We start from the raw sequence: 25,995 nt of genomic DNA, 5'->3' as shown, positions 1-25,995 counted from the left end.
GGAGGCAGGCCAGAAGAGGGAAGATGTTGTGACATGTCTGAGATGCCACAGGGGGCTGGGATATTATAATGTAGCTTTTTACATGTATCCAATAGATTTGTGAGTAGTATGCATGATTATTGTAGAGTGCTTATATAAGGGGTGATTTCTGTCAATAAAGTTGAAGCTTGCTCTAGCATTCACATTGAATTGGCTGCTTGCTTCCTCCGCCCGCTGCAGTCACCCTCACCCATGTCCCCCAGAAATATAAAGCAGAACTCCCAGAGCTTCTCTGAGACCCTCTATGAGGCTCTTCCAGATGTTTGCTGTTGCAAAAAAGATAGTTTTGTATCATTTCTCCTCCTTAAGGTATCTTTCCATAACTGTTTCTTTTATCCATTAATTCTATGGATGTCTTTACTTAACATTCTGATTTGGATTTTGGAGTTGCCAATTGCTTTTGCTTTGTAGTAAAAGGCTTATCTGACTGGAGGCTGACACAGATGCTAATGGTTCTATCACTTAATTGTAGAAGACTAGTTTAAATCTAGGAATCAAATGGAGAGCTGACTGGTGGTGTTTATTAGGTGACTAAGCACAAAAGCCAAGAGGTCCTCAAATCAAGGGAAAAAAAAAAAGAAATCAAATGGGCTATGACACTTCCCTAAATGCTGTAGTCATAATTTCAAAACAGGTAGATGCCTGAATTGTGAATAGATTCTATGAATAGGTTTACACAATTTTGTAAATAGAATGCTGAAGTTTTGAGCAAGGTTCTCTGGTGAGGTGGAAAGTGCTAAAAGATAATAACAGATATTAAAAAAAAAAAAACAAACCCTGCTGCCTTATGTTTGTGTGTTTGGAAAAAGTAATACACATAAAGATATAGATAATCTTCTAAAAGTATACTAATTTCCTTTTTGCACATGTATCTAGTATATTCTTTAGGGGATGAGAGGATTGTTAGGAAAGGGAAAGAACTAGGTAAATTTCTTGACCTAAAAATGTGTGAGCCATTACGATTAACAGGAAAGATACAGGGACATGGGGGGTTTCCTACTGTAATACATTTCTTTTTCTGTTTTCCAAAGAAGTTATGTAAAGTTATGCCAGAGAAGATATCTTAGAATGCTGTGAGTTCTCAGAATATGAAGACTAAATGCAAATTAAAATAGAAAACATACTAAAGTGAAATCCTTTAAGTTCTTCAGGAAATGATAATTTTCACTTTTCCTGAAGACTTATTTATGTTTATTTCAATATTGCTCTATTAAATGGAAAAAATATTTCTTACTGCCTATATGACTGAAAATTTGTGCTGTTAAAAAAAAAAAAAAAAAAAAAGGAAAACCACCAGTAACCCAAGACAATTTTATTTTTTTAATTGTGAAACTGTGACTAATCTCAGTATAAAGTAGTTGAATATAATCTGAGTCGGGAAGTAAAGTTTATTAATTTGAGCAAGTCTGCCTTAAGTCAGGAAAGTTAGTAATATTAGAACACTGATCTATATTTTGTTGTTAACCATTAAAAATATGAACAACATTCCTATATTAAATGGCACATGTTTAGCAAGAATATAACGCAAGCATTAGTGTGAGCATATTGTAATAGTCTTTCATTTCCATTAAGGTGATAAGCAAGAATGGGTCTCTTCTTTCCCCGGTATGAAGCATTCCCAGAACACGACGTTGCAACTTGTGCTGCATCCTGATGGTCTATTCTCTTAGAAGAAACCTTCAGTCTCTCAGATTTTCTCTCAAGAGTGAAAAATATGCTTGGTAGCTACAAGTATGGCAGATACGCATGTGTGGTGAGGAAAAAAACCCCACCAAACTCAAAGCCACCAAAACTTGTAATTCACAGGAAGGAAATACTGCATCACAAGTAAAAAGCCAAAAAAAACCCCCCAAAAAACCCCACACCAACAAAACCCCCACTAATCACGTGGCTTGAGCGTTTCCTTCCCCTGTTTAAACATCTAGAAGGATTTGGTAACAGAGGCTGTGGGGCGAGGACAAGAAGGTTGGAAGAGGTAATTTAAATATACCCGATGAAGGTGTCTATTCAGGCAAATACAAATAAATACAAAATTAAAAGCAACACAAGGACCGTTCAAAAGCACAAGTGGAGCCGGACCGGCCGGGGGTGGGGTGGGGTGGGATGAGCAGGGGGCGGGGCCGTAGCGCCTCGCGCGGCCCCGGATTGGTCGGATTTTGCCGCAGACCCGCGGGCCGCTGGAGGGACGGGACGGCGCCGGGGGCACCGCAGCCCGAAAACGCGGCCCCGGGGCCGCCGCCCCCGCTCCTGCCACCGGCGGAGAACCAGAGCTGCCTCGGAGCAGCCACCCGCGCGGGCGGGTCGGGACGGGAAAGGAGCGAAAAGAGGCGCCGGCTGGCGGCGGGGAGGGAGTCCAGCCCCGCACGCGACAAGGCAGAGCCGGCGGCCGCGGGGTCAGTGGTGCGGAAAGCGCCTCGACCGCCGTCTCGCGGGAGGTCCGCGCGGGGGTGGCGGGCGGGGGAAAGGGCGGAGACTGCGGCCGAGCCCCCGCCTCCGCGCCTCCCGCCGCAGTCCTCAACCAGGTCGGCTCCCGGGGAATATACCAAGGCTCCACGGCGCTGGCTGCGTACAGTGCGGGACTGCGGGGAGCACTACAATGTCGGGGAGAGGCAAAGGCGGGAAGGGGCTCGGCAAGGGCGGCGCCAAGCGCCACCGCAAGGTGCTGCGCGACAACATCCAGGGCATCACCAAGCCGGCCATCCGGCGCCTGGCCCGGCGCGGCGGCGTGAAACGCATCTCGGGGCTGATCTACGAGGAGACGCGCGGCGTGCTGAAGGTGTTCCTGGAGAACGTGATCCGCGACGCCGTCACCTACACCGAGCACGCCAAGAGGAAGACGGTCACGGCCATGGACGTGGTCTACGCTCTCAAGCGCCAGGGACGCACTCTCTACGGCTTCGGCGGCTAAACTCTGTCGCAAACCTTAAATTGTCAAAACACCAAGGCTCTTTTCAGAGCCACCCACAAATGTCACAACGAGAGCTGTTTATTACTGAAAAAACTTGTATGTCGAAAGTAGCCGTATGTTCTATTTGCAACTGCAGCTCTTTTTAGGAAAGAGTGGGGGCTCTGAAAAGAGCCGTTTGGGTCATAGTTTAAAAACCGTTCTATTTGGAGCTGGTGTACTTGGTGACGGCCTTGGTTCCCTCAGAGACGGCGTGCTTGGCCAGCTCGCCGGGCAGCAGGAGCCGCACGGCCGTCTGAATCTCCCGCGAGGTGATGGTGGAGCGCTTGTTGTAGTGCGCCAGGCGCGAGGCCTCGCCGGCGATGCGCTCGAAGATGTCGTTGACGAACGAGTTCATAATACTCATGGCTTTGGATGAGATGCCCGTGTCGGGGTGCACCTGCTTCAGCACCTTGTACACGTAGATCGAGTAACTTTCCTTCCTTGCTCTCTTGCGCTTCTTGTCACCCTTCTTCTGCGTCTTAGTAACGGCTTTTTTAGAGCCTTTTTTCGGTGCTGGAGCAGATTTCGCCGGCTCAGGCATCCTTAAAAGTTTCTTTCGAAGATCTTCACTGTACCTCAATAACACCAAAAATGGCGCCTGCCCCCCCTATTTATAAGGGCGTTATGCAAATTAGAGGATTGTAATCGCTCCATTCCTATTGGACTAAAAAATACTAACGTAATTTCAGACACTTCCGTCCTATAACCGTCCCTGTTTAGGCGTTGCATGTACATAGTCGTTGTGCTTTGCAGTTACGGTGATGGCCATATTGCTTCTACCAGCGGAAATAATTACCTAAATACATGATAAAATCTTCTCTGACTACATTCTGTAAGGGACTTAAAACTACTCGTGCTAGTACTATGGGCGTTTTGCAGTACTCGGGCTTTTTTTTAGCTTACAGAAATACTTTCTATCCTTTAAGTTGCAAAATTGTTACTCTATAGTGTTTTCATGTTACTTATGTATCAAAAACATTTGAAACTGAAGATCCCGTAATAAACAGCTCTTGTTGTGACATTTGTGGGTGGCTCTGAAAAGAGCCTTGGTGTTTTGACAATTTAAGGTTTGCGACAGAGTTTAGCCGCCGAAGCCGTAGAGAGTGCGTCCCTGGCGCTTGAGAGCGTAGACCACGTCCATGGCCGTGACCGTCTTCCTCTTGGCGTGCTCGGTGTAGGTGACGGCGTCGCGGATCACGTTCTCCAGGAACACCTTCAGCACGCCGCGCGTCTCCTCGTAGATCAGCCCCGAGATGCGTTTCACGCCGCCGCGCCGGGCCAGGCGCCGGATGGCCGGCTTGGTGATGCCCTGGATGTTGTCGCGCAGCACCTTGCGGTGGCGCTTGGCGCCGCCCTTGCCGAGCCCCTTCCCGCCTTTGCCTCTCCCCGACATTGTAGCGCTCCCCGCAGTCCCGCACTGTACGCAGCCAGCGCCGTGGAGCCTTGGTATATTCCCCGGGAGCCGACCTGGTTGAGGACTGCGGCGGGAGGCGCGGAGGCGGGGGCTCGGCCGCAGTCTCCGCCCTTTCCCCCGCCCGCCACCCCCGCGCGGACCTCCCGCGAGACGGCGGTCGAGGCGCTTTCCGCACCACTGACCCCGCGGCCGCCGGCTCTGCCTTGTCGCGTGCGGGGCTGGACTCCCTCCCCGCCGCCAGCCGGCGCCTCTTTTCGCTCCTTTCCCGTCCCGACCCGCCCGCGCGGGTGGCTGCTCCGAGGCAGCTCTGGTTCTCCGCCGGTGGCAGGAGCGGGGGCGGCGGCCCCGGGGCCGCGTTTTCGGGCTGCGGTGCCCCCGGCGCCGTCCCGTCCCTCCAGCGGCCCGCGGGTCTGCGGCAAAATCCGACCAATCCGGGGCCGCGCGAGGCGCTACGGCCCCGCCCCCTGCTCATCTCCGCTTGCGGTCGCGGGGACCCGCCGTGGGCCGCTCCCAGGGCCGCGCTTCTTTTGTTCGCTTCGACCGTGGCGCCTCCGCGTTTTACTTTGCCTATCCTGACAACGCGCTCCCGACCGCTGCCCCCTCCTCCGTGCCGCCCTTGGGACAGTGCCCCCGAGCGTTCAACGCTTTCATGTCGGCACAGATCGACGTGTAGGTCGGCGCCAGAGGGAGCGAGGCCCCAAGCGGCAGGAAAAATGGTCAGTGCGGGGCTACGATGGCAAGCGCTGAGACCTGACGTCCCTGTGAAGGCGACTCGGAGCAGCTGCTCGGGGCCACCTTTCTGCCCTTCAGCAAAGCCGCATCCCAGCAGCGCGGTCCCACGGGCAGCGTTGGCCGCAGGGCGCCGGCCTCGCTCCCGGCAGATAATCGGCCACAGAAATAGACACTTGCTCGTTACCGAGCAGCTGGATCCAGCGAGCACAAGAAAATAGTACGGACATTACCAACGAGATGTCTGTATGACATCTGAGAAACGAATAATAACAATTTTTTTTTTCCTATAAATGAGGGATCCAGAAATTTTGCTGCGTATTTCACAGTTTTTCTAACAAACCTTGCATCCATGCTACTTACAGTAGGTTGGACTGTATTTGTAAAGTGAATGAATAAATAGTGAGTCACGAGGCTATATTTTAAATGTCTTAAGATTTTAAACGTTGCTTACACAGAAGAGAAGAAACATGGCTATAGTACTTGCCAATTGTTGTCTTATTACTATTTTGTGCACTTCAACTTCAAGTATGTTTACCGTTTTAAAAATTATTGATATCCTTTTAAATTTGTACAGTTGTTTATGTAATTTCATTTCTGAACATAGCTTACAGAATTTAGGCAACATCTCCAGAATATCTCTTTGCAGAACATATTCCCTAAATTCAGGGGAAAATGTGATAATCATGTATTAACCTACAGGTATCCAAAAACGTATCTTTGTTATGTTTATAATTATCACTATCAATTACATTTTCATTCAAAGTGTTATTTTAAACAAATTAAAGAGTTACCACTCAAATATATACAAAGTGAGCAGGCAAAACTGTCTTTAATTTATATTATGTTCACTTTTTGACTGAACAGAATGAACTGAAACTGTTTATAGACTAACTGGAAAGTTTGTCACTAGTGGACGTGCCAGGCTGGTGCATAACATGACCATTTGGCTCCACAAAGTCTGCTTTATTTTTTATACCTGAAGATCTGTGGATAGATAAATTTTATGAGGCAGTTATAACCAGCTTTCTGAATACTAAAGAAAGCCTAAAGGAGTTACACAAAATATTTTAATGTGTCAGGATCACAATTTCTTCATAACTCTTCCTAAGTGAAGGGTGACTATCCTAGTATAATTTTTCACTCTAGCAGTATAACCATTGGAAGACTTGGGAAATCATCTTCCAAAGTGTCCTGTCAGAAGTGGGTGATGCTAAGGCTGAGACGAGTAGTTCATAGATTAACTAACTGCAAATCCCTTTCCCCAAAGTGCGAAGTACATTTGATATATTTTAATATATGCCTTCTAGAAGTCTGCCTTGCCTGAAAGTTGCTATAAGTGGCCACAGACACGTTTTACAGGTGTTTGTGTATTGGGTCTGGCTGAAGTGGAATCGGTTTTCCCCTACAGCAGCCCTCACGGTGCTGTGGTTTATGCTGGGAGCTGGCAGGGTGTTGATAGCACCCTGGTGTTGTGGCTGCTGCTGAGCAGTGCTTACACAGCACCAAGGCTCTTTCTGACATTTCCCCCAGTGGGACGGGGTGGGCAAGATCTTGGGAGGGGACACAGCCAGGACAGCTGACCCAAACCGACCAAAGGGATATTCCAGACCATGTGACGTCTGCTCAGTACAAAGCTGGGAGAAAGGAGGAAGGGGGTGGGGTCACCCTTGGTCCTCCGAGGCAACACTACGGGTATGGGAGTCCTGCTCCTGAGAAGGCCCGACATCGCCTCTTCATGGGAAGTAGAGAATAAATCTGTTTGCTTTTGCTTCTGCGCGTGGACTTTTGCTTCGCTTTGCTTATATTAAAACTGCTTTTGTTTCACCCACAAGGGTTAGTTTATCTTCTTTCCCCTCTTTCCCCTGTTGAGAAAACAAAGGGAAGGGGGGTGGGAAGTGATAGAGCGACTTGTTGGATACCTGGCATTTAGCCAGAGTCAAACCATCACAGCCTATTCCAGCACCCAACGTGGGGCTCAAACCCATGACCCTGAGATTAAGAGTCTCATGCTCTACTGCATGAGCTAGCCAGGCCTCCAATACTGATAGTTCTTGACAGCCCCCTGTCACTCCTGAGATCCAGATAGGTTCTGCCCCTCTATAACTTGATGGCATTAGTGTACATTGTGCCCCGGTGTCAATTAAAGCCTGGTACTTCTGTGGATTTGATGTGCCAGGCCATCGAATCCACACTGTCCAATACACCTGATCATCCCTTTCCTCCTCCTGGCTGGAAGAAGGGGCCCTCTATTCCCGTTCTTGGTCGGAGTATTCACTGTCTGACTCTTGCCGTGCCAGGCCGGAGGTTCCTTCTTCAGGGTCAAGGGACCAGCACGAGAAATTCAGTTCTTCAGAATAAAATGACAAGATGGACGCCGTCATGTGCCATTGGATGTTGTCAACAAGATAGCAACTATGTCTCCACCGACCAACAAGAAGGAAACACAAGCTTTCCTAGGACTTGTGGGATTTTGGAGGATGCATATTCCAAGTTACAGTCAGCTTGTGAGCCCTCTCTATCAAGTGACCTGAAAGAAGAACAATTTTCTGTGGGGTCCTGAGCAGCAACAAGCCTCTGAGCACATCAAACAAGAGATAGCTCGGGCGGTAGCTCTTGGGCCTGTTCGGACAGGACCAGCTGTGCAAAATATACTTTACACATCAACTGGGGAGCACGGACTCACATGGAGCCTCTGGCAGAAGATACCAGGTGAAACTCGAGGTCGACCATTAGGATTTTGGAGCTGGGGATATCGAGGATCAGAAGCCCACTACACTCCGACTGAAAAGGAGATACTGGCAGCATATGAGGGGATTTGAGCTGCTTCAGAAGTTGTTGGTACAGAAGCACAGCTCCTCTTGGCACCATGGCTGCCTGTATTACATTGGATGTTCAAAGGAAACATCCCTTCCACACACCATGCAACCAGTGCTACCTGGAGTAAATGGGTCGCGTTAATCATGCAACGGGCTCAACTGGGGAAACCCAACTATCCAGGGATCCTGGAAGAGATCATGGACTGGCCAGAAGGTAGAGATTTTGGAGCGTTGCCTGAGGAGGTGGCTCGTGCCCAAGAGGCACCGCCATATAACAAGTTACCAGAAGATGAGAGGCGTTATGCTCTCTTTACTGATGGATCCTGTTGTGTGGTAGGAAACATCGGAAGTGGAAAGCTGCTGTGTGGAGTCCCATAAGAAAAGTTGTTGAGGCCACTAAAGGAGAAGGAGAGTCAAGTCAGTTTGCAGAAATAAAAGCGATCCAACTTGCCCTAAAGATTGCTGAACGGGAGAAATGGCCAGTACTATATCTCTACACGGACTCCTGGATGGTGGCTAACGCCCTGTGGGGGTGGCTACAGGAGTGGAAGAAGACCAATTGGCAGCGCAGAGGTAAACCCATCTGGGCTGCTGCATTGTGGCAGGACATCGCTGCCAGAGTGGAAAACGTGGCACTAAAGGTACGTCATGTAGATGCTCATGTGCCCAAAAGGCGTGCCACTGAAGAACATCAAAACAATGAGCAAGCAGACAAAGCTGCCAAAATTGATGTAGCTCGGCTGGACCTGGACTGGGAGCATAAGGGTGAGCTGTTTGTAGCTCGATGGGCCCATGAAACACCAGGGCATCTTGGCAGAGATGCAACGTACAGATGGGCTCGTGATCGAGGGGTGGACATGACCATGGAGGCCATCTCACAGGTCACTCATGAATGTGAAACATGTGCTGCAATCAAGCGAGCCACACGAGTAAAGTCCCCCTGGAACAGAAGGCGATGGCTGAATTTTCAATATGGTGAGGCCTGGCAGATTGACTCTATTGGACCACTGCCACGAACACGCCAAGGCAAGCGCTACATACTCACCATGGTAGAAGCAACTACGGGTTGGCTAGAAACGTACCCCGTAAATCATGCCACTGCCCGAAATACCATCTTGGGTCTTGAAAGGCAAATTTTATGGCGGCATGGTACTCCTGAAAGAATCGAATCGGACAACAGGACCCATTTTCGAAATAATCTTATAAACTCCTGGGCAAAGAAACATGGCATTGAGTGGGTGTATCACATCCCTTATTACCCACAAGCATCTGGAAAGATTGAAAGGTATAATGAACTGTTGAAGACTATGTTGAGAGCATTGGACAGTGGGGGATGGAAGCACTGGGACATAATTTTAGCAGAAGCCACTTGGCTAATTAATACCAGAGGATCTGTTAACCGTCCTGGTCCTGCCCAAACAAACCCCCTTCATACTGTGGGAGGAGATAAGGTCCCTGTAGCACACACATGGAAATGGCTGGGGAAGGCAGTGTGGATTGCTCCTCCCTTGGGAAAAGGCAAGCCCACTCGTGGGATTGTCTTTGCTCAGGGACCTGGATGTACTTGGTGGGTAATGTGGGAGGATGGGACAACTCAGTGTGTGCCTCAAGAACATTTAACCTTGGGGGGAAAGTAATCTGTGGGATAAGTTGTATGTTGCAGGAAGTGATGGAGGAAGTAGGAACGACGAAGAGTGAACCAGATACGTGCAATGACGACCCAAACCTATCCGGTGCTGGAGTCCAACAGTCAAGCATATTCTGTCCTGAACATCTATCTTGACAGATGGAAGCCAAGTCACTGAACATCTGAAGGTGTGAAGAAAGCTTATGGAATGGATAAATGAATATTATGTGGGACCTGGGCATAACGTAAATGGTATGGAATAAGGGGTGGAGACTGTACTGGGTCTGGCTGAGCTGGAATTGGTTTTCCCCTACAGCAGCCCTCACGGTGCTGTGGTTTATGCTGGGAGCTGGCAGGGTGTTGATAGCACCCTGGTGTTGTGGCTGCTGCTGAGCAGTGCTTACACAGCACCAAGGCTCTTTCTGACATTTCCCCCAGTGGGACGGGGTGGGCAAGATCTTGGGAGGGGACACAGCCAGGACAGCTGACCCAAACCGACCAAAGGGATATTCCAGACCATGTGACGTCTGCTCAGTATAAAGCTGGGAGAAAGGAGGAAGGGGGTGGGGTCACCCTTGGTCCTCCGAGGCAACACTACGGGTATGGGAGTCCTGCTCCTGAGAAGGCCTGACAGCGCCTCTTCATGGGAAGTAGAGAATAGATCTGTTTGCTTTTGCTTCTGCGCGTGGACTTTTGCTTCGCTTTGCTTATATTAAAACTGCTTTTGTTTCACCCACAAGGGTTAGTTTATCTTCTTTCCCCTCTTTACCCTGTTGAGAAAACAAAGGGAAGGGGGGTGGGTGGGAAGTGGTAGAGCGACTTGTTGGATACCTGGCATTTAGCCAGAATCAAACCATCACAGTTTGTAAGTGACATACTCAGTTTCCTCATGTACCAGAGGGTCTTCATAAAAATAATTAAAGCTGAAAGAAAATTTTGCTGATGAGTATAATCCGTAATGAAGATGCTTTTACTGTTGATTGTAGAAAATAATTATTATTTGGATGGAAGTTTAAAATCCAGTCCCTAGATCATAAGTACGACACTTTCTTCATGAATTTGGATGCATAGTACTTGGAGTTAAAAGAGGAAGGAAACCTTTCTAAAATTCTATTTAGTTAAAAAAAAAAACCCAACACAACAAAAACAAACCTGTAGCATTTCAAGTGTGCTTTAATTAGGACAGTTGCCCTAGTTCCTCATTAAACTATGAGGAAATTGTATTTTTTTGTTGCGGTAAGGCAACATCTCACCATGACTGAAAAAGAAAGTACATAATTAGTAAAAAAAAAAAATCACATCAGTGAATTACATCCAACTGAAAATTTGCTCTTAATTTTCTTGAGAGGTTATACAGCAATTTAAACCCACATCTGTATTTGCTACAACTGTAATAATAACATGCAAACTAATGTAAGATCTTCTTAGTAAATACATTATTCGTAACACTGCAAACAGTAGGTAAAAAGGTATAGAAAAACTTTTCATCTTTTTAACTATGCAATTCTAAGAGTTTTGATATATAGACTGAGATTAGAGTTATCCCTAACCATAACTATATTCTATAACATTTGAAGGAGCTTGGTTAGAGGTTTTTTTCCATCATAAATTCTTTAGAATGTTAAGGTATATTGAACCCAGTGATACAGCTAAGGCACCATATGGTATGGATTTCCTCTTTACTACAGTTTGTTGTATATGCAAATGAGAGAAAGTTAATTTATTTTAACTTGCTTTTCTATATTCTTTCACCCAGTGGAATGTGCTTGAAAGCAAAGACTTTAATACCAGTAAATTTGCCATCACTCTTATCACATAATCCATCTGACTTATTTACATTTGAGGTCTTATCAATGTGATGACAGAACAGAATTCACAACCTGTACAACCACTAGTGACTAAGAACAAAAATATGGAATGCTAATAAGTGGGTCTAAGTATCTGAAATGCTGAGGTTTCAACCCCAAACCCCAAATTAAGGTTGACATATGGGTGACTCCTACAGCCCTTCACAAAGGGGGGGTGAGTTTGCCTTTAGGCTTCCCTCCAGGGTGGTGCCGGCCTTGCAGGGAGAGCCATTGGGTAAAAGAGCCCCAGGTGTCTGCATTAAGTAAGCAAAGGTCAGGTGTCCCACTTGGGGATAAAAGCTGGGGCCACTTGCAGGCAGGGGCAGTGTCTGTCTGTGAGGTGGGTGCACTTTGTGGAGTTTCCTGTTGGGGAAGGACCTCCTGCCTCTCCCTGGGACTGGGCTCCAGTCAGGTCTGGCTTTTGTAAATGTGGGCTGTGTAGAGATTCAGTATGTGGCTTCCTTGGTCTTATGTGTTTGGCTTGTTGACTGAGTTGTCTCCTGTCCCTTTTATGGGAGACTGCATTTCACTATTTATTCCACCCATTGTTGGTTGTGTGGTGTCATTGTTGGGGTCATTGGGATTGATGTCAATTATGTATAATCTGACTTGTTTGTACCCCCAGTGCTCACCCATGTACTGACCCTTTTGTATCAAATACAATTTGGTTATTGGTTCATCTTTATGCTGGCTGTGTCCTTTATGCTAGGCCTAATAATTGGCAAAACAAAATTGGTGATGAGGATGGCCCCATCTGAAGTTCCTGGTTGGGAAGATCCTGTGTATAGTTTGCTGGCCCTCGAATGGATTAAACTTGGGGGACCATGTGAAGAGTGGGAGAAGCGGTTGGTGGAGGCTGAACCCCAGGATGTATTAGAAAATATTCAAAAATTCTCCAGTAAGGCACAGGATGCTCTAACCTTTGGGAGATGGGGATGGATCCTGTTAACAGCATATAAGAAACAGTACCAGCAAAAAGATCACTTACTGGCTGAATGTTCCCATATGTGGGTTCAGTTTATGACATTAGAATCTGTAAACAAGTTTCTTACTGATAAACTAGACACTTCTCAAACTGTACCTGAGAAGGATACAGTACAAATTGCCCAGTGTAAATGTAGGAAGAGACAGGGACAATGTAGTCATAAGAAGGTCCACTCAGAGGTTATACAGGTGGATGTACACTGTAACCCTGATAACTCAGCTGATGATATCTGGTACCCTGCAGAGTCTGATGGGGCTGGTGCCTCAGATGACTCTGCAGATGTGAGATCAGGAGGAAGGTGGAATTTTTCTGAGGGTGAGCCACCAGTAAGAAGACCTACAATGGAAGATTTCACACAGCAAGAAATCAGTGATATTCTTGCATGGTTCAGTCAGAGACCAGGAGAGCCCCTGCTTGCTTGGATGGTACATTTATATGATCAGGAAGCATCAGGGTTTAGCCTGGATAACTTTGACTGCAGAAAGCTTGTAACTCTGAGTTCAGACCCTCTGGTGCAGGAAGCTTTTTGGACTAATGATGACAGTACTAATCTTTTGGCTTTAGCTGCTGTGGGGTGCAAGGAAAAATACCCTTTAGAGAATTCCTGGCCAGGTACTGACTGGCCATGGTATACTCTGTGGGATGGTATATAGCGATTGAAGGAAGAAGGAATGAAACTGGCCATTTATGTAGGCCATGTGGATGTGTTGATACAACTTCAATTGTCTGTGCCTATGAGAAATGCAATCATTAGAACTGCTCCACCAGCTTATAAGAATGTTCTTGTAACTCTCTTATTGAGTGAAACAGGAAATCCCATTAGAGATGTAATTGAGAAAATGCATCAGCTAGGTGACCTTGGAGAATGGACTCCCCAGGAGCATCAGGGTTATCGAGAATTCTGACGTCAACAGGGCCCCTGGGAGTATACACAGAACCGAGACACCGGACGCGGTAAAAATACCGGACGTCGGCTGTCTCAAGGACAATTGTTTAAAGCTTTATTGAAAGATGGCGTACCTCTTGCTAAAATTGATGGTGTCAACACCAGTGAATTATGGAGGCTGTACAAACAGAGAGGGTTACAGAAACCCCGTGGAAAAGTGCAGAATTATCAAGCACACTGGTCAGAAACTGTTCAGCCTACAGCACCCCCTCTGGATCCTCGACGGGATCCTGTCTTTGCTCATGGTGGGCCCTCTGGGAGCAGTTCAGTTGTTCCGAGGAAGAACCACGAATGGCAGCAGTATTCTGACCTGTACCCCTCAAGAGACAGTAGGTACTGTAATCCATACTGAAATATTGGCCAAGCTCTGGTACCTTCGGCACAGGAGGGCCGACAACCTCATGTGGAAATACAACTATTCTGGAAAAAACGGTCCTCTCAAATAGTAAAGGCTCTAGCAGATACTGTAGCGAAGGCCCCCATGATTTATGGAAATCCAAAGAAATTTAAAGGTCAATCTGTTATTACTACAGGACTGGGTGGAAAGCAAATTGAAGCAGTACAAACCCAAATTGATATGAAAACTGGAAAGCTTCCAAAATGACAGTATACAGTCATGATTGTTTCGATCCCAGAGCATATAATTGGAATAGATATTCTAAAGGGACTTACTTTGAATCTTGTTGATGGTCTTTATCAATCTGGGGTAAATAGTTATATCACTAACCGAGCAGTTTTAGTAGGGAAGATGCCTCCGGTTCAGATCCCAACTGCGACCAAGGTAGTAACCATGAAACAGTACAGGATTCTAGGCGGTCATGAAGAAATTTCCCAAACAATCAAAGATTTACTGGTTGTAGGGGTTTTAAAACTGACTACCACAATGTGGAATAGTCCAATCTGGCCAGTCAAAAAGGCTGATGGATCCTGGAGAATGACTGTGGATTATAGAGAACTGAACAAGAGCACCCTACCTCTTGTGACAGCGGTACCTGATATGATCACTTTAATAGAAAGAGTTCAGAGGCATCCTGGCACGTGGTATGCTGTCATTGACCTGGCCAATGCTTATTTTATGACTGATTGCAGAAGAGCATTGGGATCAATTTGCATTTACATGGCAAGGATGGCAGTACACCTTTACAAGATTGCCTCAAGGATGGCTGAGCACCGCCTGGACGGTGCCCTAGGCACAGTGGCTGAGCACCGCCTGGACGGTGCCCTAGGCACAGTGGCTGAGCACCGCCTGGACGGTGCCCTAGGCACAGTGGCTGAGCACCGCCTGGACGGTGCCCTAGGCACAGTGGCTGAGCACCGCCTGGACGGTGCCCTAGGCACAGTGGCTGAGCACCGCCTGGACGGTGCCCTAGGCACAGTGGCTGAGCACCGCCTGGACGGTGCCCTAGGCACAGTGGCTGAGCACCGCCTGGACGGTGCCCTAGGCACAGTGGCTGAGCACCGCCTGGACGGTGCCCTAGGCACAGTGGCTGAGCACCGCCTGGACGGTGCCCTAGGCACAGTGGCTGAGCACCGCCTGGACGAGGTACAGCTTCCTTCTCATATGCAAATAATCCACTATATTGATGATATCCTGATTCAGGGGACCGATGAGGGTGAATTACAACAAATGCTTTAAGTGCTACTAATGCATATGAGGCAGAAAGGTTGGGAGATTAATCCTACTAAGATCCAAGGACCATCTCAGACAGTTAAATTCCTAGGAATACATTGGAACTGTGGTCATCGAGAAATACTACCTAAAGCTTGGCAAAAGATTCTTAACTTTGCTATACCATGGAATCAGAAGGAGGTGCAGAGATTTATCAGACTGTTTGGTTTCTGGACACAACATATTCCAAATTTAGGACAGATTCTGGCCCCATTATATAAGGTAACTTGCAAAAAGCATGCATTTGAATGGGGAAATGAGCAGCAGGCTGTCTTTGAATAGCCTCTCTTGCCGATTCAAAGGGCTTTGGACTTATGGCTCATGCAGGATGGAGAAGTAGAATTAAATGTATCTGTAAATGGGTCATATGCTAATTGGAGCCTCTGGCAGAAACAAGGGAAGAGAAGAGTCCCCTTAGGATTTTGGGGAAGAAAGTTACCAGAGGCAGGGCATAATTACACACCCTTTGAGAAACAACTGTTAGACTGTTATTGGGCCTTGATAGAAACCAAGCAGCACACGATAGGCCACGAGGTGGCCCTGTGCCCCGAAATCCCTATTATGCAGTGGGTTAAAAGCTCCCCAGAGACTCATTGAATAGGGCATGCACAAGAATCGAGCATTATAAAATGGAAATGGTACATCCAGGACAGCACAAAGGTGGGACCTGGTGGTGTTGCTGCCCTCCATGAGCAAGTAGTGTCTGCCCCCATGCAGGATCAAGAGGTAAAGCCTGATCCTATAGCTGAACAGGAATCCCCTGTGCGATGGGGGATGACCCTGGATCAGCTGCTACCTCTTGAAAGGGAACATACATGGTTTACAGATGGGTCAGCTAAATATATAGGGTATATAGGTTTTGGAAGGCAGTGGCTTATCATCCTCATTCAGGGAAATTTCTGGAGACCACAGGAGAAGGGGAAAGTAGCCAATATGCTGAGTTATATGCAGCATATATGGCTTTAAAACAATAGGATTTAGGGGAATGTCACCTATACACCGATTCTTGGTCAGTGGCAAATGGATTGGCTATTTGTCTGCCAACATGGGTAGCCAAAGATTGGAAAAGTTATTCTAAAACGGTCTGGGGAAAGGCAATATGGAAAGATATTTGGGAACTGGTTCAAAGAACCAAGGTGATAGTATTCCATGTAGATGCTCGTAGTAATATAAATTCACTTGAGCATCTTTACAGTTCTGTCACTGATAACCAGGCAAAGATTTCCCAAGCCGGACTGGAGTTCCCTCAGGAAGGAGACCATGAAGGCTTGGCAAAATGGGCACACCAGAAATGTGGGCATCTTGGGGGAAAAGGCCACTTACAAGTGGGCCCAAGAGTGTGGCATAGCTATGTCACTGGATATGATCAAAACAATAATTGCCCAATGCCCTATGTGCCAGCATACTCATAAGTGCCTGGTACCAAATATTGTAAAAGGAGAATTGGGAAGAGGGAAATTGCCAGGACAAATCTGGCAGATGGGCTATATCAGCCCTTTACCCCAGGACCGAGGGTGCAAATACATCTGCACTGCAGTTGATACATATTCAGGATCCTTGACTGCTTATCCCTGCAGAAAAGCCACGCACCATAGTACTACCTCTACCATAGTTATAATGATCCTATACTATGGCATCCCCTTACAAATACAAACTGATAATGGGTCCCATTTCTGAAATTTGTACAGCAATATGCAGAGCAGCATAATATTCAGTGGATCTTCCATATTCCATACTATTCACAGGCTCCAGGATTAATTGAACGAATGAATGGGCTTTTAAAGGAGCAGTTAAAAAAGATGGGAAATGGAAACCTATCCCGATGGAGATCTAACCTCACAGATGTGCTCCACACCCCAACAATAGACCCATCGGGGAGATGGAGACACCCTTGATGTGTATGACTACGCCCAATCTGCAAATAAAGCCTCTAATGGTAACTGAAACTTTAATCTATGGGGAAATGGTTCCAGGTGCAATGGCCCCCTACCGGGCCACTCCAGAGGCTGCTGGGCTAGATCTTTATGCATCAGAACTGGTAAAGATAAATTGAGGTCAGACAAGGGTTATTAACACCAGAATAGGAATCCAAATTCCCCCAAGACACTTTGGCTTAATAACTGCTTGCTCAAACCTAGCCCTAAAAGGTGTTCATGTAATGGGAGGAGTGATTGATGCAGACTACCAGGGAGAGATCAAAGTAATCCTGCTGAATAATGGTGAACAAGATTTAGTTTTTCAACCCAATGATAGAATAGCACAGCTATTAATATTACCAATTTTGAAAACAAAGGTGAGGTAGGGGGACCCACCCCAAGTGACTACTGTTCGTGGAGATCCACGAATTTTAGTAATGGGGCAAAAGTATGGGTCCAAGGGCCGAGTGGCCCCCCTGAGCCAGCTGAAGTAATAGTTGTAGGAAAAGATAACACCATCCTAATCATGAAGCCTGGACAGAAAAAATGGGAATATGTCCCCGCAAATAAATGTTATTTGTGGGAATAACGATGGTCTAAGGTTTTGTCTTCTAGATCTTGTGTGGCACTGCCTGGAATATGAAATCACTCCTGTGACAAATGTATTTGACCCAAATGGGCAGCGTGTGGACTGGAATACAAGTTGACGCTGAACTGTGCTGAGCAGGTGCCATCAGCTTCAGACCCACAGTCACACTGATCTTCCAATGAAAAAGACCACAACAGTGAAGAATAGGAAGAAACAGCTGAGATGACTGTGGCAGTGTCTGTAGCCAAATACAAGATAAAGATGTCACACTTAGAGATCGTGTGAGGGCTGTGGTCCACCCATATGTCAAGGGGCGAGTGAAATGCTGGGGTTTCAACCCCAAGCCCCAAATTAAGGTTGACATATAGGTGATTCCTACAGCCCTTCACAAAGGGGGGGTGAGTTTGCCTTTGGGCTTCCCTCCAGGGTGGTGCCGGCCTTGCAGGGAGAGCCATTGGGTAAAGGAGCCCCAGGTGTCTGCGTTAAGTAAACAAAGGTCAGGTGTCCCACTGAGGGATAAAAGCTGGGACCACTTGCAGGCAGGAGCAGTGTCTGTCTGTGAGGTGGATGCCCTTTGCAGAGTTCCCTGTTGGGGAAGGACCTCCTGCCTCCGTAGGACTGGGCTCCAGTCAGGTCTGGCTTTTGTAAATGTGGGCTGTGTAGAGATTCAGTATGTGGCTTCCTTGGTCTTATGTGTTTGGCTTGTTGACTGAGTTGTCTCCTGTCCCTTTTATGGGAGACTGCATTTCACCATTTATTCCACCCATTGTTGGTCATGTGGTGGTGTTGTTGGGGTCATTGGGATTGATGTCAATTATGTATAATCTGACTTGTTTGTACCCCCAGTGCTCACCCCTGTACTGACCCTTTTGTATCAAATACAATTTGGTTATTGGTTCATCTTTATGCTAGGCCTGATAACTGGCAAAACAGTATCGCAGAGAGTGAAACTCTTGTTACTAAGGTGAGCACAGTAATGAGGGAAATACATGTTTAGAACAAAACTCCGAAGAAAATAATTTCTGCTCAGATGATAAGAATTTGGAGAGATATGATGAACTTACCTCCACACTCAGGGAAGGGCAGGGCCCTCTCCTGTAGTACCAACTGATTTCCACATATAGGAGTTTGTTCAGAGAAATCCCACTCCTGGATACAGATACCCCCACCCCCATGAGCTTTATCTGGAATTCCTGTGTTTTGATTTAGAGGTGCATGCTTGTGGCCCAGAAAGTGAATCATATCCTGCACTACATAAAAAAGCAGAATAACCAGGAGTTCAAAGGAGGTGATTCTCCCCTTCTACTCCACCCTTGTGAGACCCTACCTGCACTACTGTATCCAGCTCTGGGTCCCCAGCACAAGGAAGACATGGGCCTGTTGAAGTGGGTCCAGAGGAGGGCCACAAAAATGATCAGAGGGCTGGAGCACCTCTCCTATGAAGAAGAGTGGGGGCTGTTCAGCCTGGGGAAAAGTAGGCTCTGCAGAGACCTTATTGCAGCCTTGCAATATACAAAGACAAGGAGACACTTTTCATCAAGGCAGGTAGAAAGACAGGTGACAGGACAAGGGGCAACAATTTTAAACTAAGAGTAGATTTAGACTGGATATAAGGAAGACATTGCAGTGAGGGTGGTGAGAAACTGGAACAGGTCGCCTAGAGAATTTGTGAAAGCCCCATTCCTGGAAGTGTTCAAAGTCAGGTTAGATGAGGCTTTAAGCAATCTGATCTAGTGGAAGATGTCCCCGCCCATGGCAGGGGGGTTAGACTAGATGATCTTTGATGGCATCTTCTGACCCAAACCATTCAATGATTGAGATCTGCACACACATATGCAGGGATCTGTTCTGTAAACCAAACACAGAAGACTTGTGCATATTAAAACACAGTTTTTATATCATCACAGTTTTTCAGTAAGTGCAGGAGATATGCAGCTGCAGCTATTGATCAATAAAACAGCATAATGAGGATCAGTAATGGATACATAATGGAAACATTACAGCTCTAAATGTATCCATTAGCAAGCAGAACCTTGGGCACAGATACTGTCACCGTACCAGAAAAGTCTAGTGCTCCAGAGAGCTGTCTTCCTTTGTTTCTCTCTGCATATGATCACCAGTGTCCCTCTTTGGCTGTCATACAGTTCTACTTAAAAAGCCTCTTTGCTACAGCTTAGGAGTGGGAAGGAGAGGGACAAGGGATAGTATCTTGCTATAGGTGGTATTTTCCTTCCTCTAAGACCAGAGCATTCCTTCTTCCCAGGGTATGGGGAGGGCAGAGGTGCTGCACAGGTGGGAGCTATAGACTGAGTGTGATGCAGACCACCAGCTTCTGGGAACATCCTAGCAAGAGGAATCATCTAAACAGTCTTTCTCAATTTGTAACTGAATCTAAAGAGCCATAACATTGTGCCTTTGGGTGATAATATCCTACATTGTTAGCACAAGTAATTAAAAAACATTGCCCACTGTTAACTGATGCAACAACAGGAATAGCTATACACAGTAAGGGAATTTCAGAGTGTCAAGCTTGGAAATCCCACTTAAACTGGGAATACACCAGTGCTGTAAGGAGCTGCTTCTAAACAGAAGAATGCTACATTGTTGCTTTACAGTACAGGTCTGACTCATTAAGGATCTAGATCAAAACAAGCCCTTTCCCCTAAAGCATTTCTCATTTCGTTTGTAGATAAAGAATCTTTTAGTTTGGAACAGACCTCTTAAGATCAAATCCAGCCCCCAATAGAATTAAGCCATAGGGAAGGTTAACATCTTTTAAAGAAAAGCCTACAAAGCAAGCACTTCTTCATTTGTTACATTTCTCATGTTGTTACATGGGTTTGGGGTGGTCTCCTGTTCACTTTCATGCTGCATAGCTTTTCTTCCTGTCCTGCTTGTCTTTCAGCCACTCCCCCCCCCCCGCTGCGTATTTCACACCATAAGTAGTCTGTAAAGTCATGACAGTTGAACCGACTCCACATTAAAAACTATTTTACCAATATAACTAGTATAATTACCATTCTTTCATTACGAAAGACGAGTTAGAAAGGAAATACATCACCTTTCTCAGGTAGAAACAGGAAATTTTAAGGCAATGATACAAAACAGGTTTAGCTCCTTAATAAAAAGCTGCATGCAAGAAACAGTAGCAAAGCACTTTTCTAAACAAAGCAACACAACTCTTTTCTGGCTGTGTGGGTGGCTCTGAAAAGAGCCTTTGGGGTACAATGTCGTGAAAAATCTAAGCAGCTTTACTGGCCAAGCTCATTTGCTTTTAGCCTTATGGCTCTCAGTCTTCTTGGGCAGCAGCACGGCCTGGATGTTGGGCAGCACCCCGCCCTGCGCGATGGTCACCTTGCCCAGCAGCTTGTTGAGCTCCTCGTCGTTGCGGATGGCCAGCTGCAGGTGGCGGGGGATGATGCGCGTCTTCTTGTTGTCGCGGGCCGCGTTGCCCGCCAGCTCCAGGATCTCGGCCGTCAGGTACTCCAGTACGGCCGCCATGTACACGGGAGCTCCAGCCCCCACCCGCTCCGCATAGTTACCTTTCCGGAGGAGGCGGTGAACACGGCCCACGGGGAACTGCAGCCCGGCCCGCGATGAGCGCGACTTGGCCTTAGCTCGTACTTTACCTCCCTGCTTCCCGCGACCAGACATGCTTTAGACACGCAAAAATCCCCTCAGAGCTTCGCAGCAAGAAACTAGATCAAAAAAATCATACTGACGCAACGCCTCTTCCCATTTTATCTCTTCCCTGGGCGGGATGAGCAGTTGGTGATTGGGTGTAAGCAGTCGTTGCTTATACGACCAATGAGAAGACGGATCGTATTGTGACCAATCAGAGAAAGATACACCCCCGTGCAGAAAAGTCCAATCACATCGTACGACTTAGGTGTCTTGTATTTGCATAAGAGCCCTATAAATGGGGAGCGCCGCGGCCATTTTAGCTAGTACTCTCTAGAGTAGAGAACGGTCTTAAAATGCCTGAGCCAGCTAAATCCGCCCCCGCGCCCAAGAAGGGCTCTAAGAAGGCGGTGACCAAGACGCAGAAGAAAGGCGACAAGAAGCGCAAGAAGAGCCGCAAGGAGAGCTACTCAATCTACGTGTACAAGGTGCTGAAGCAGGTGCACCCCGACACGGGCATCTCGTCCAAGGCCATGGGCATCATGAACTCCTTCGTCAACGACATCTTCGAGCGCATCGCCGGCGAGGCCTCGCGCCTGGCGCACTACAACAAGCGCTCCACCATCACCTCGCGGGAGATCCAGACGGCCGTGCGGCTCCTGCTGCCCGGCGAGCTGGCCAAGCACGCTGTCTCCGAGGGCACCAAGGCTGTCACAAAGTACACCAGCTCCAAGTGAACTGCCTCGGCCAGACCACCTCGACCCAAAGGCTCTTTTCAGAGCCACCCACATACTCCCTGAGAGGGCTTTAACACAGTAGTATCTCTGTTTCTAGGTGTGAAAGTGTACTTCAGAATTGGGTAAATACAATATGGAATAAATTGTTAAATCTCGTCATCAGAGCTTGCAAGAAAGTTTTTATTATGAAATGCTTGATAAAAATACTTGAACGTAGTAACTTTAATGAATGTTAACGTTCCAATATTTTCCAATAAATGTAAGTTGTATCAAGCTTTTTTACGGTGGAGATGCAAGATGCAGAACACTGTACTACACATTCCATAAATAAGATTCATGTAGCTTCTAATAGCTACATTAATACACCCACCCCCCACAGAAAGGGGATGAGGAGAAAGAAAACGACGCTAATAACTTATTTTTCATAGTTTTCCTGGGATAGTCTAATCTTAAAAACGTTCCATTTTGTATGAGAATACAGGAAGCAGCCTTGTAGGATCAGAAGACAATAGGAGAAGCGAGCACACCTGAGACGGAGTAGACGCTTTGCGAGGACGGGCTGTACGGGGACGGGCGGCCCCAGGACCACCAGCCAGCGCGGGCAGCGCTGCGTGTCCCGTCAGCAGCGCGGGCTTTTCGAAATTTTCTAATTCTCCAATCAGCGGCTGTGGCTTCCCCCATCAGCCAATCACAAGCGGCTACAGGCTGAGCTCTAGGAGTCACCGGCGCCGCGGCGAGCTCCGCTCCTCTCCGTTCCTAACGGGCGAGGCAGCCCCGGGCATAAAGCTCCCTGCTCGCAGCGGCCCGGCATAGCTCCTGCCGCTGTGGCTGCAGCGCCACCCGGCAGGCAGGGTGCGGGAGAGGTCCGCTTATCCGCCCCGGGCAGCCCCTTCTCAAAGATCATGTAGGTGAAATCATCGAAGACCTGCCCCACGACAGCGCTGCCAAGCGGAAAGGAGCCGTGCTGACAGTCCCCGGCTGCCGTCACTAAGAGGTGTGGCGATCTCACCCAGGCGGTTAGGGACCGCGCTGATTACGGCACGGAAAGAAACCTCCGCGCTCCAGAGCGATACCCGCCCTAAGCAGTCCCTTTAACACATACACCCTCTTGCGGTGCTCAGAAAAAGCCAGCCTTTAGAAAGCGTTTTCGAAAGGAATCTAAACTTTATTTTTCCAAGTCTTAGCGTAACTACGGCCAGAAGTTTAGTGTCCCATCCACTACACAGTCTAACGTCCCACACGGGTAGCGGAGTGTGGCTAGTTCCGCGGCAGGCACGGAGCTCGGCGACGGAGTGTATCAGCCCTTTTTCGGACAATAGTGGGTGGCTCTTAAAAGAGCCGTTGGGTTTAAGCATTTCCACTTCAACACCTCACTTCTTGGGCGCCGCCTTCTTCGCTTTGGCCCCTTTGGGCTTGGTCGCCTTGGGTTTGGCTGCTTTGGGCTTCACCGCCTTTGCCTTTGCCGGGCTCTTTGCTGCTGCCGCCGCTTTTTTGGGCTTGGCAGCCTTAGTCGCTTTCTTGGGGCTCTTGGCCGCTTTCTTGGCTGCGGCGGCCGCTGGCTTCTTTGCTTTCTTGGGGCTCTTCTTCACCGCCGCCGCTTTCTTGGGCTTCTTGGCGGCGCTGGTGGGCTTCTTGGCCGCCGGCTTCTTGGGCTTGGCTGCGGCCGCCCGCTTCTTGGGGGCTTTTTCCTTCACTTCTCCAGGCTTTTTACTGAGGCGGAAAGACCCGGAGGCGCCCGTGCCCTTGGTCTGCACCAGAGTACCTTTGCTGACGAGACTCTTGAGCCCCAGCTTGATACGGCTGTTGTTCTTCTCCACATCGTAGCCGCCGGCGGCCAGCGCCTTCTTGAGCGCGGCGAGGGAGAGCCCCTTGCGCTCCTTGGAGGCGGACACGGCCTTGGTGATCAGCTCGGTGACGCTGGGCCCCGCCGGCTTGCGGGCTTTGGAGCCGCCCGCTGCCTTCTTCGGCTTCTTGGCGGCGGCTTTGGCGGCGGGGGCCGCGACAGCGGGAGCGGCGGCGGGAGCGGTCTCCGACATCGCTGCAGAGACTTCTTCCTAATCAAAAGAAAGTAATTGGGCTACAGTAACCCCGATGCCTCAATTTATAGCGAAGCGGTGATCTGTGATTGGTGCTTTGCAGAGCCCGCCTAACTGTTAGCCAGGAAGAGCTTTTCGTCCTCCGAGTCTGTGTTTCTTCGGAGTTATAAATTCATCTTTTTTGTAAAATGAGTGCTACAAAAATACGCCAGTTTCTTCGGGGAGTGAAGAGAAGACGGTGGACTTTCATTCAGGGGAGTTTCTTGCTGTTGGGACCCCATATGAGAGAGAAAAGATGTGTTTAACGCCGCGTTGTGAAGCCAGAGAGACCCCGGGAACGGCAAACTTTTGTTTTTCCTTCTAAATTATAATAAAATCCGTAGATATAAAGTCTCCCCCATAATACAGGCTTATTCCTTAGGGGGTTTTCTCCAGATGAGGATAGAAACCGAGGGTGTAGCTTCATTATTTTTGTCGTAAATTGATTTAAAAGAGAAGGAAGTAACACAATTTCATGGCTGAGCTTTGAATATGGATAAAGGTTCGGCTCCCTTAACCATATCTTTAACTATTAAGGATACGGTATTTCTACAGAATTTCGTGTTTGGGTAAGATGAGAGACCTTCAGAGGAATATATATACTGTTGAAAAGTGTCTGGAACTTGCCAGCACCCTGCATTTTTTGTGGTCTTCTGTAGGTGAATAGCAAGTTTTCGATATTTTTACAAATAGTTTGTGTTTTTAAAATGAAGCTGTCAGTGCCTAGTTAATGCATATACAATCGGTATAAGGTGCTAGTTTAACATTTTCTCAGTTACAGCAGTATATACTATTATTCTTTAAGACTTACAGAATTCAGAAGCAGACTTGTAGGGGAAAAATCTCAAACAGGTAGTTTGACATACATGTTAGTGTATCGGATGTTACTTAAACATTAATGGAACCAGGTGAAGCCTCGGGTTCTCACAGATAGGTTAAATGATGTGGAAATCTGGCCTGCATGAACAGTGTGCTTCAGCCTCAATGTTACCTTTAAATATTTGGACACAGATTGTTTGGTGGTGGTTTTTTGTTGTTGTTTTTTTGTGGTTTATTTTTTTCTCCTTTTTATCCCTAGGTTTCATAAAACCTGCCATTGTCTTCTTTAAAGGAAAACACCAGTTTAGGTTTTCATCCAAATCCTCAGAATATCAAAATAATTTTCAGACAATCCTCATAAATCAGAATCAGATTTAATTATTATGATTCCACTTAAATATTAAGTCTCACAAAGTGACAACAAAATTAAATATTTTTTTTTTAAGGATTGCCACGAATTGTTTGGGATAATTTTTTATTAAATCAGAAGGCAAAAGCCTCAGCTAGCTTCTAATTAAAGAGCAGCCAGATTTTTTTGTTGTTGTTGAAAAGAACAAATTAAGCCCAAACGTAAGATATTGCCCTATTGTACTTTATAAAAATTTGTAATGCAAAATGTCAGTGGGTTATTTCAGCAAAGAAGTGACTCTTCTAGCATGGCTACATTTGAGCTCTAGAAGACTAGTAGTATGCTGCAAAAGGCCCTGGCATTTATTTTCATACATGAAGTGTTGAAGACACAGTTAAATTATACTTATTAGTAAATAGTTTTAGTTGAAATGGGATAGATTAAAATGGCAAGGATAAATGAAATGCATTACAATAACAAAAGTGAAAACAATGAACTGTCACTTTTTCATGTTCTCTTTCAGTCCTATTTCTATTTTGTGTGTGCATGCAGGCCAGCTAATAAATACTTTGAAGGAGAGAAGGATATTAAGGAAAAGGTGGAGAAAGGAAAAAATTAGGCTTTTCAGTACCACACAGCAAAAACCAGACTGAAAGACATTCTGAACTGGGCAGTGAAATCTGCCATGCTTATCATGAACCTGACATCGTTCCCACATAAGCAACTGGACCTAATTCCACAGTAGTCATAGGGTTGGGAAACTCAGACTGGTAACCGGAATGAGTGGTAGGAATATTTTTCTGAGGGGTAAAAGGGCAGTTACTGGTAGAAAGATGATGGCATCATGCTTATTTTCCAGAGTAGGTG

The 25,995-nt window shown here is 47.0% G+C and overlaps 6 protein-coding genes across 6 annotated transcripts; 2 read left to right on the top strand and 4 right to left on the bottom strand.

Annotated features, from left to right (window-relative positions):
- Positions 1-2,635: 2,635 nt before the first annotated feature.
- On the top strand, positions 2,636-3,034 carry LOC141958597 (histone H4). Its single transcript, XM_074901435.1, has one exon. It carries the CDS (start codon positions 2,636-2,638, stop codon positions 2,945-2,947), a length of 312 nt encoding a protein of 103 aa, XP_074757536.1. The 3' UTR covers positions 2,948-3,034.
- Positions 3,035-3,132: 98 nt separating this feature from the next.
- On the bottom strand, positions 3,133-3,676 carry LOC141958596 (histone H2B 7). Its single transcript, XM_074901434.1, has one exon. The coding sequence runs from the start codon at positions 3,525-3,527 to the stop codon at positions 3,147-3,149; it is 381 nt and encodes a 126-aa protein (XP_074757535.1). The 5' UTR covers positions 3,528-3,676; the 3' UTR covers positions 3,133-3,146.
- Positions 3,677-4,004: 328 nt separating this feature from the next.
- On the bottom strand, positions 4,005-4,381 carry LOC141958595 (histone H4). The gene has a single exon (XM_074901433.1). It carries the CDS (start codon positions 4,377-4,379, stop codon positions 4,068-4,070), a length of 312 nt encoding a protein of 103 aa, XP_074757534.1. The 5' UTR covers positions 4,380-4,381; the 3' UTR covers positions 4,005-4,067.
- Positions 4,382-20,501: 16,120 nt separating this feature from the next.
- LOC141958594 (histone H2A.J) lies at positions 20,502-21,251 on the bottom strand. Its single transcript, XM_074901432.1, has one exon. The coding sequence runs from the start codon at positions 21,179-21,181 to the stop codon at positions 20,792-20,794; it is 390 nt and encodes a 129-aa protein (XP_074757533.1). The 5' UTR covers positions 21,182-21,251; the 3' UTR covers positions 20,502-20,791.
- Positions 21,252-21,494: 243 nt separating this feature from the next.
- Positions 21,495-21,924, top strand: LOC141958593 (histone H2B 1/2/3/4/6). The gene has a single exon (XM_074901430.1). It carries the CDS (start codon positions 21,505-21,507, stop codon positions 21,883-21,885), a length of 381 nt encoding a protein of 126 aa, XP_074757531.1. The 5' UTR covers positions 21,495-21,504; the 3' UTR covers positions 21,886-21,924.
- A 120-nt stretch (positions 21,925-22,044) lies between these two features.
- On the bottom strand, positions 22,045-23,935 carry LOC141958592 (histone H1.01-like). The gene has a single exon (XM_074901429.1). The coding sequence runs from the start codon at positions 23,919-23,921 to the stop codon at positions 23,256-23,258; it is 666 nt and encodes a 221-aa protein (XP_074757530.1). The 5' UTR covers positions 23,922-23,935; the 3' UTR covers positions 22,045-23,255.
- Positions 23,936-25,995: the final 2,060 nt, after the last annotated feature.

Source organism: Athene noctua, chromosome 3 (assembly GCF_965140245.1).
Source record: "Athene noctua chromosome 3, bAthNoc1.hap1.1, whole genome shotgun sequence".
NCBI classification, from domain to species: Eukaryota; Metazoa; Chordata; class Aves; order Strigiformes; family Strigidae; genus Athene; species Athene noctua.
Note: the sequence above shows the minus strand (reverse complement) of the source record. Positions and strands in the feature narration are given on the sequence as shown.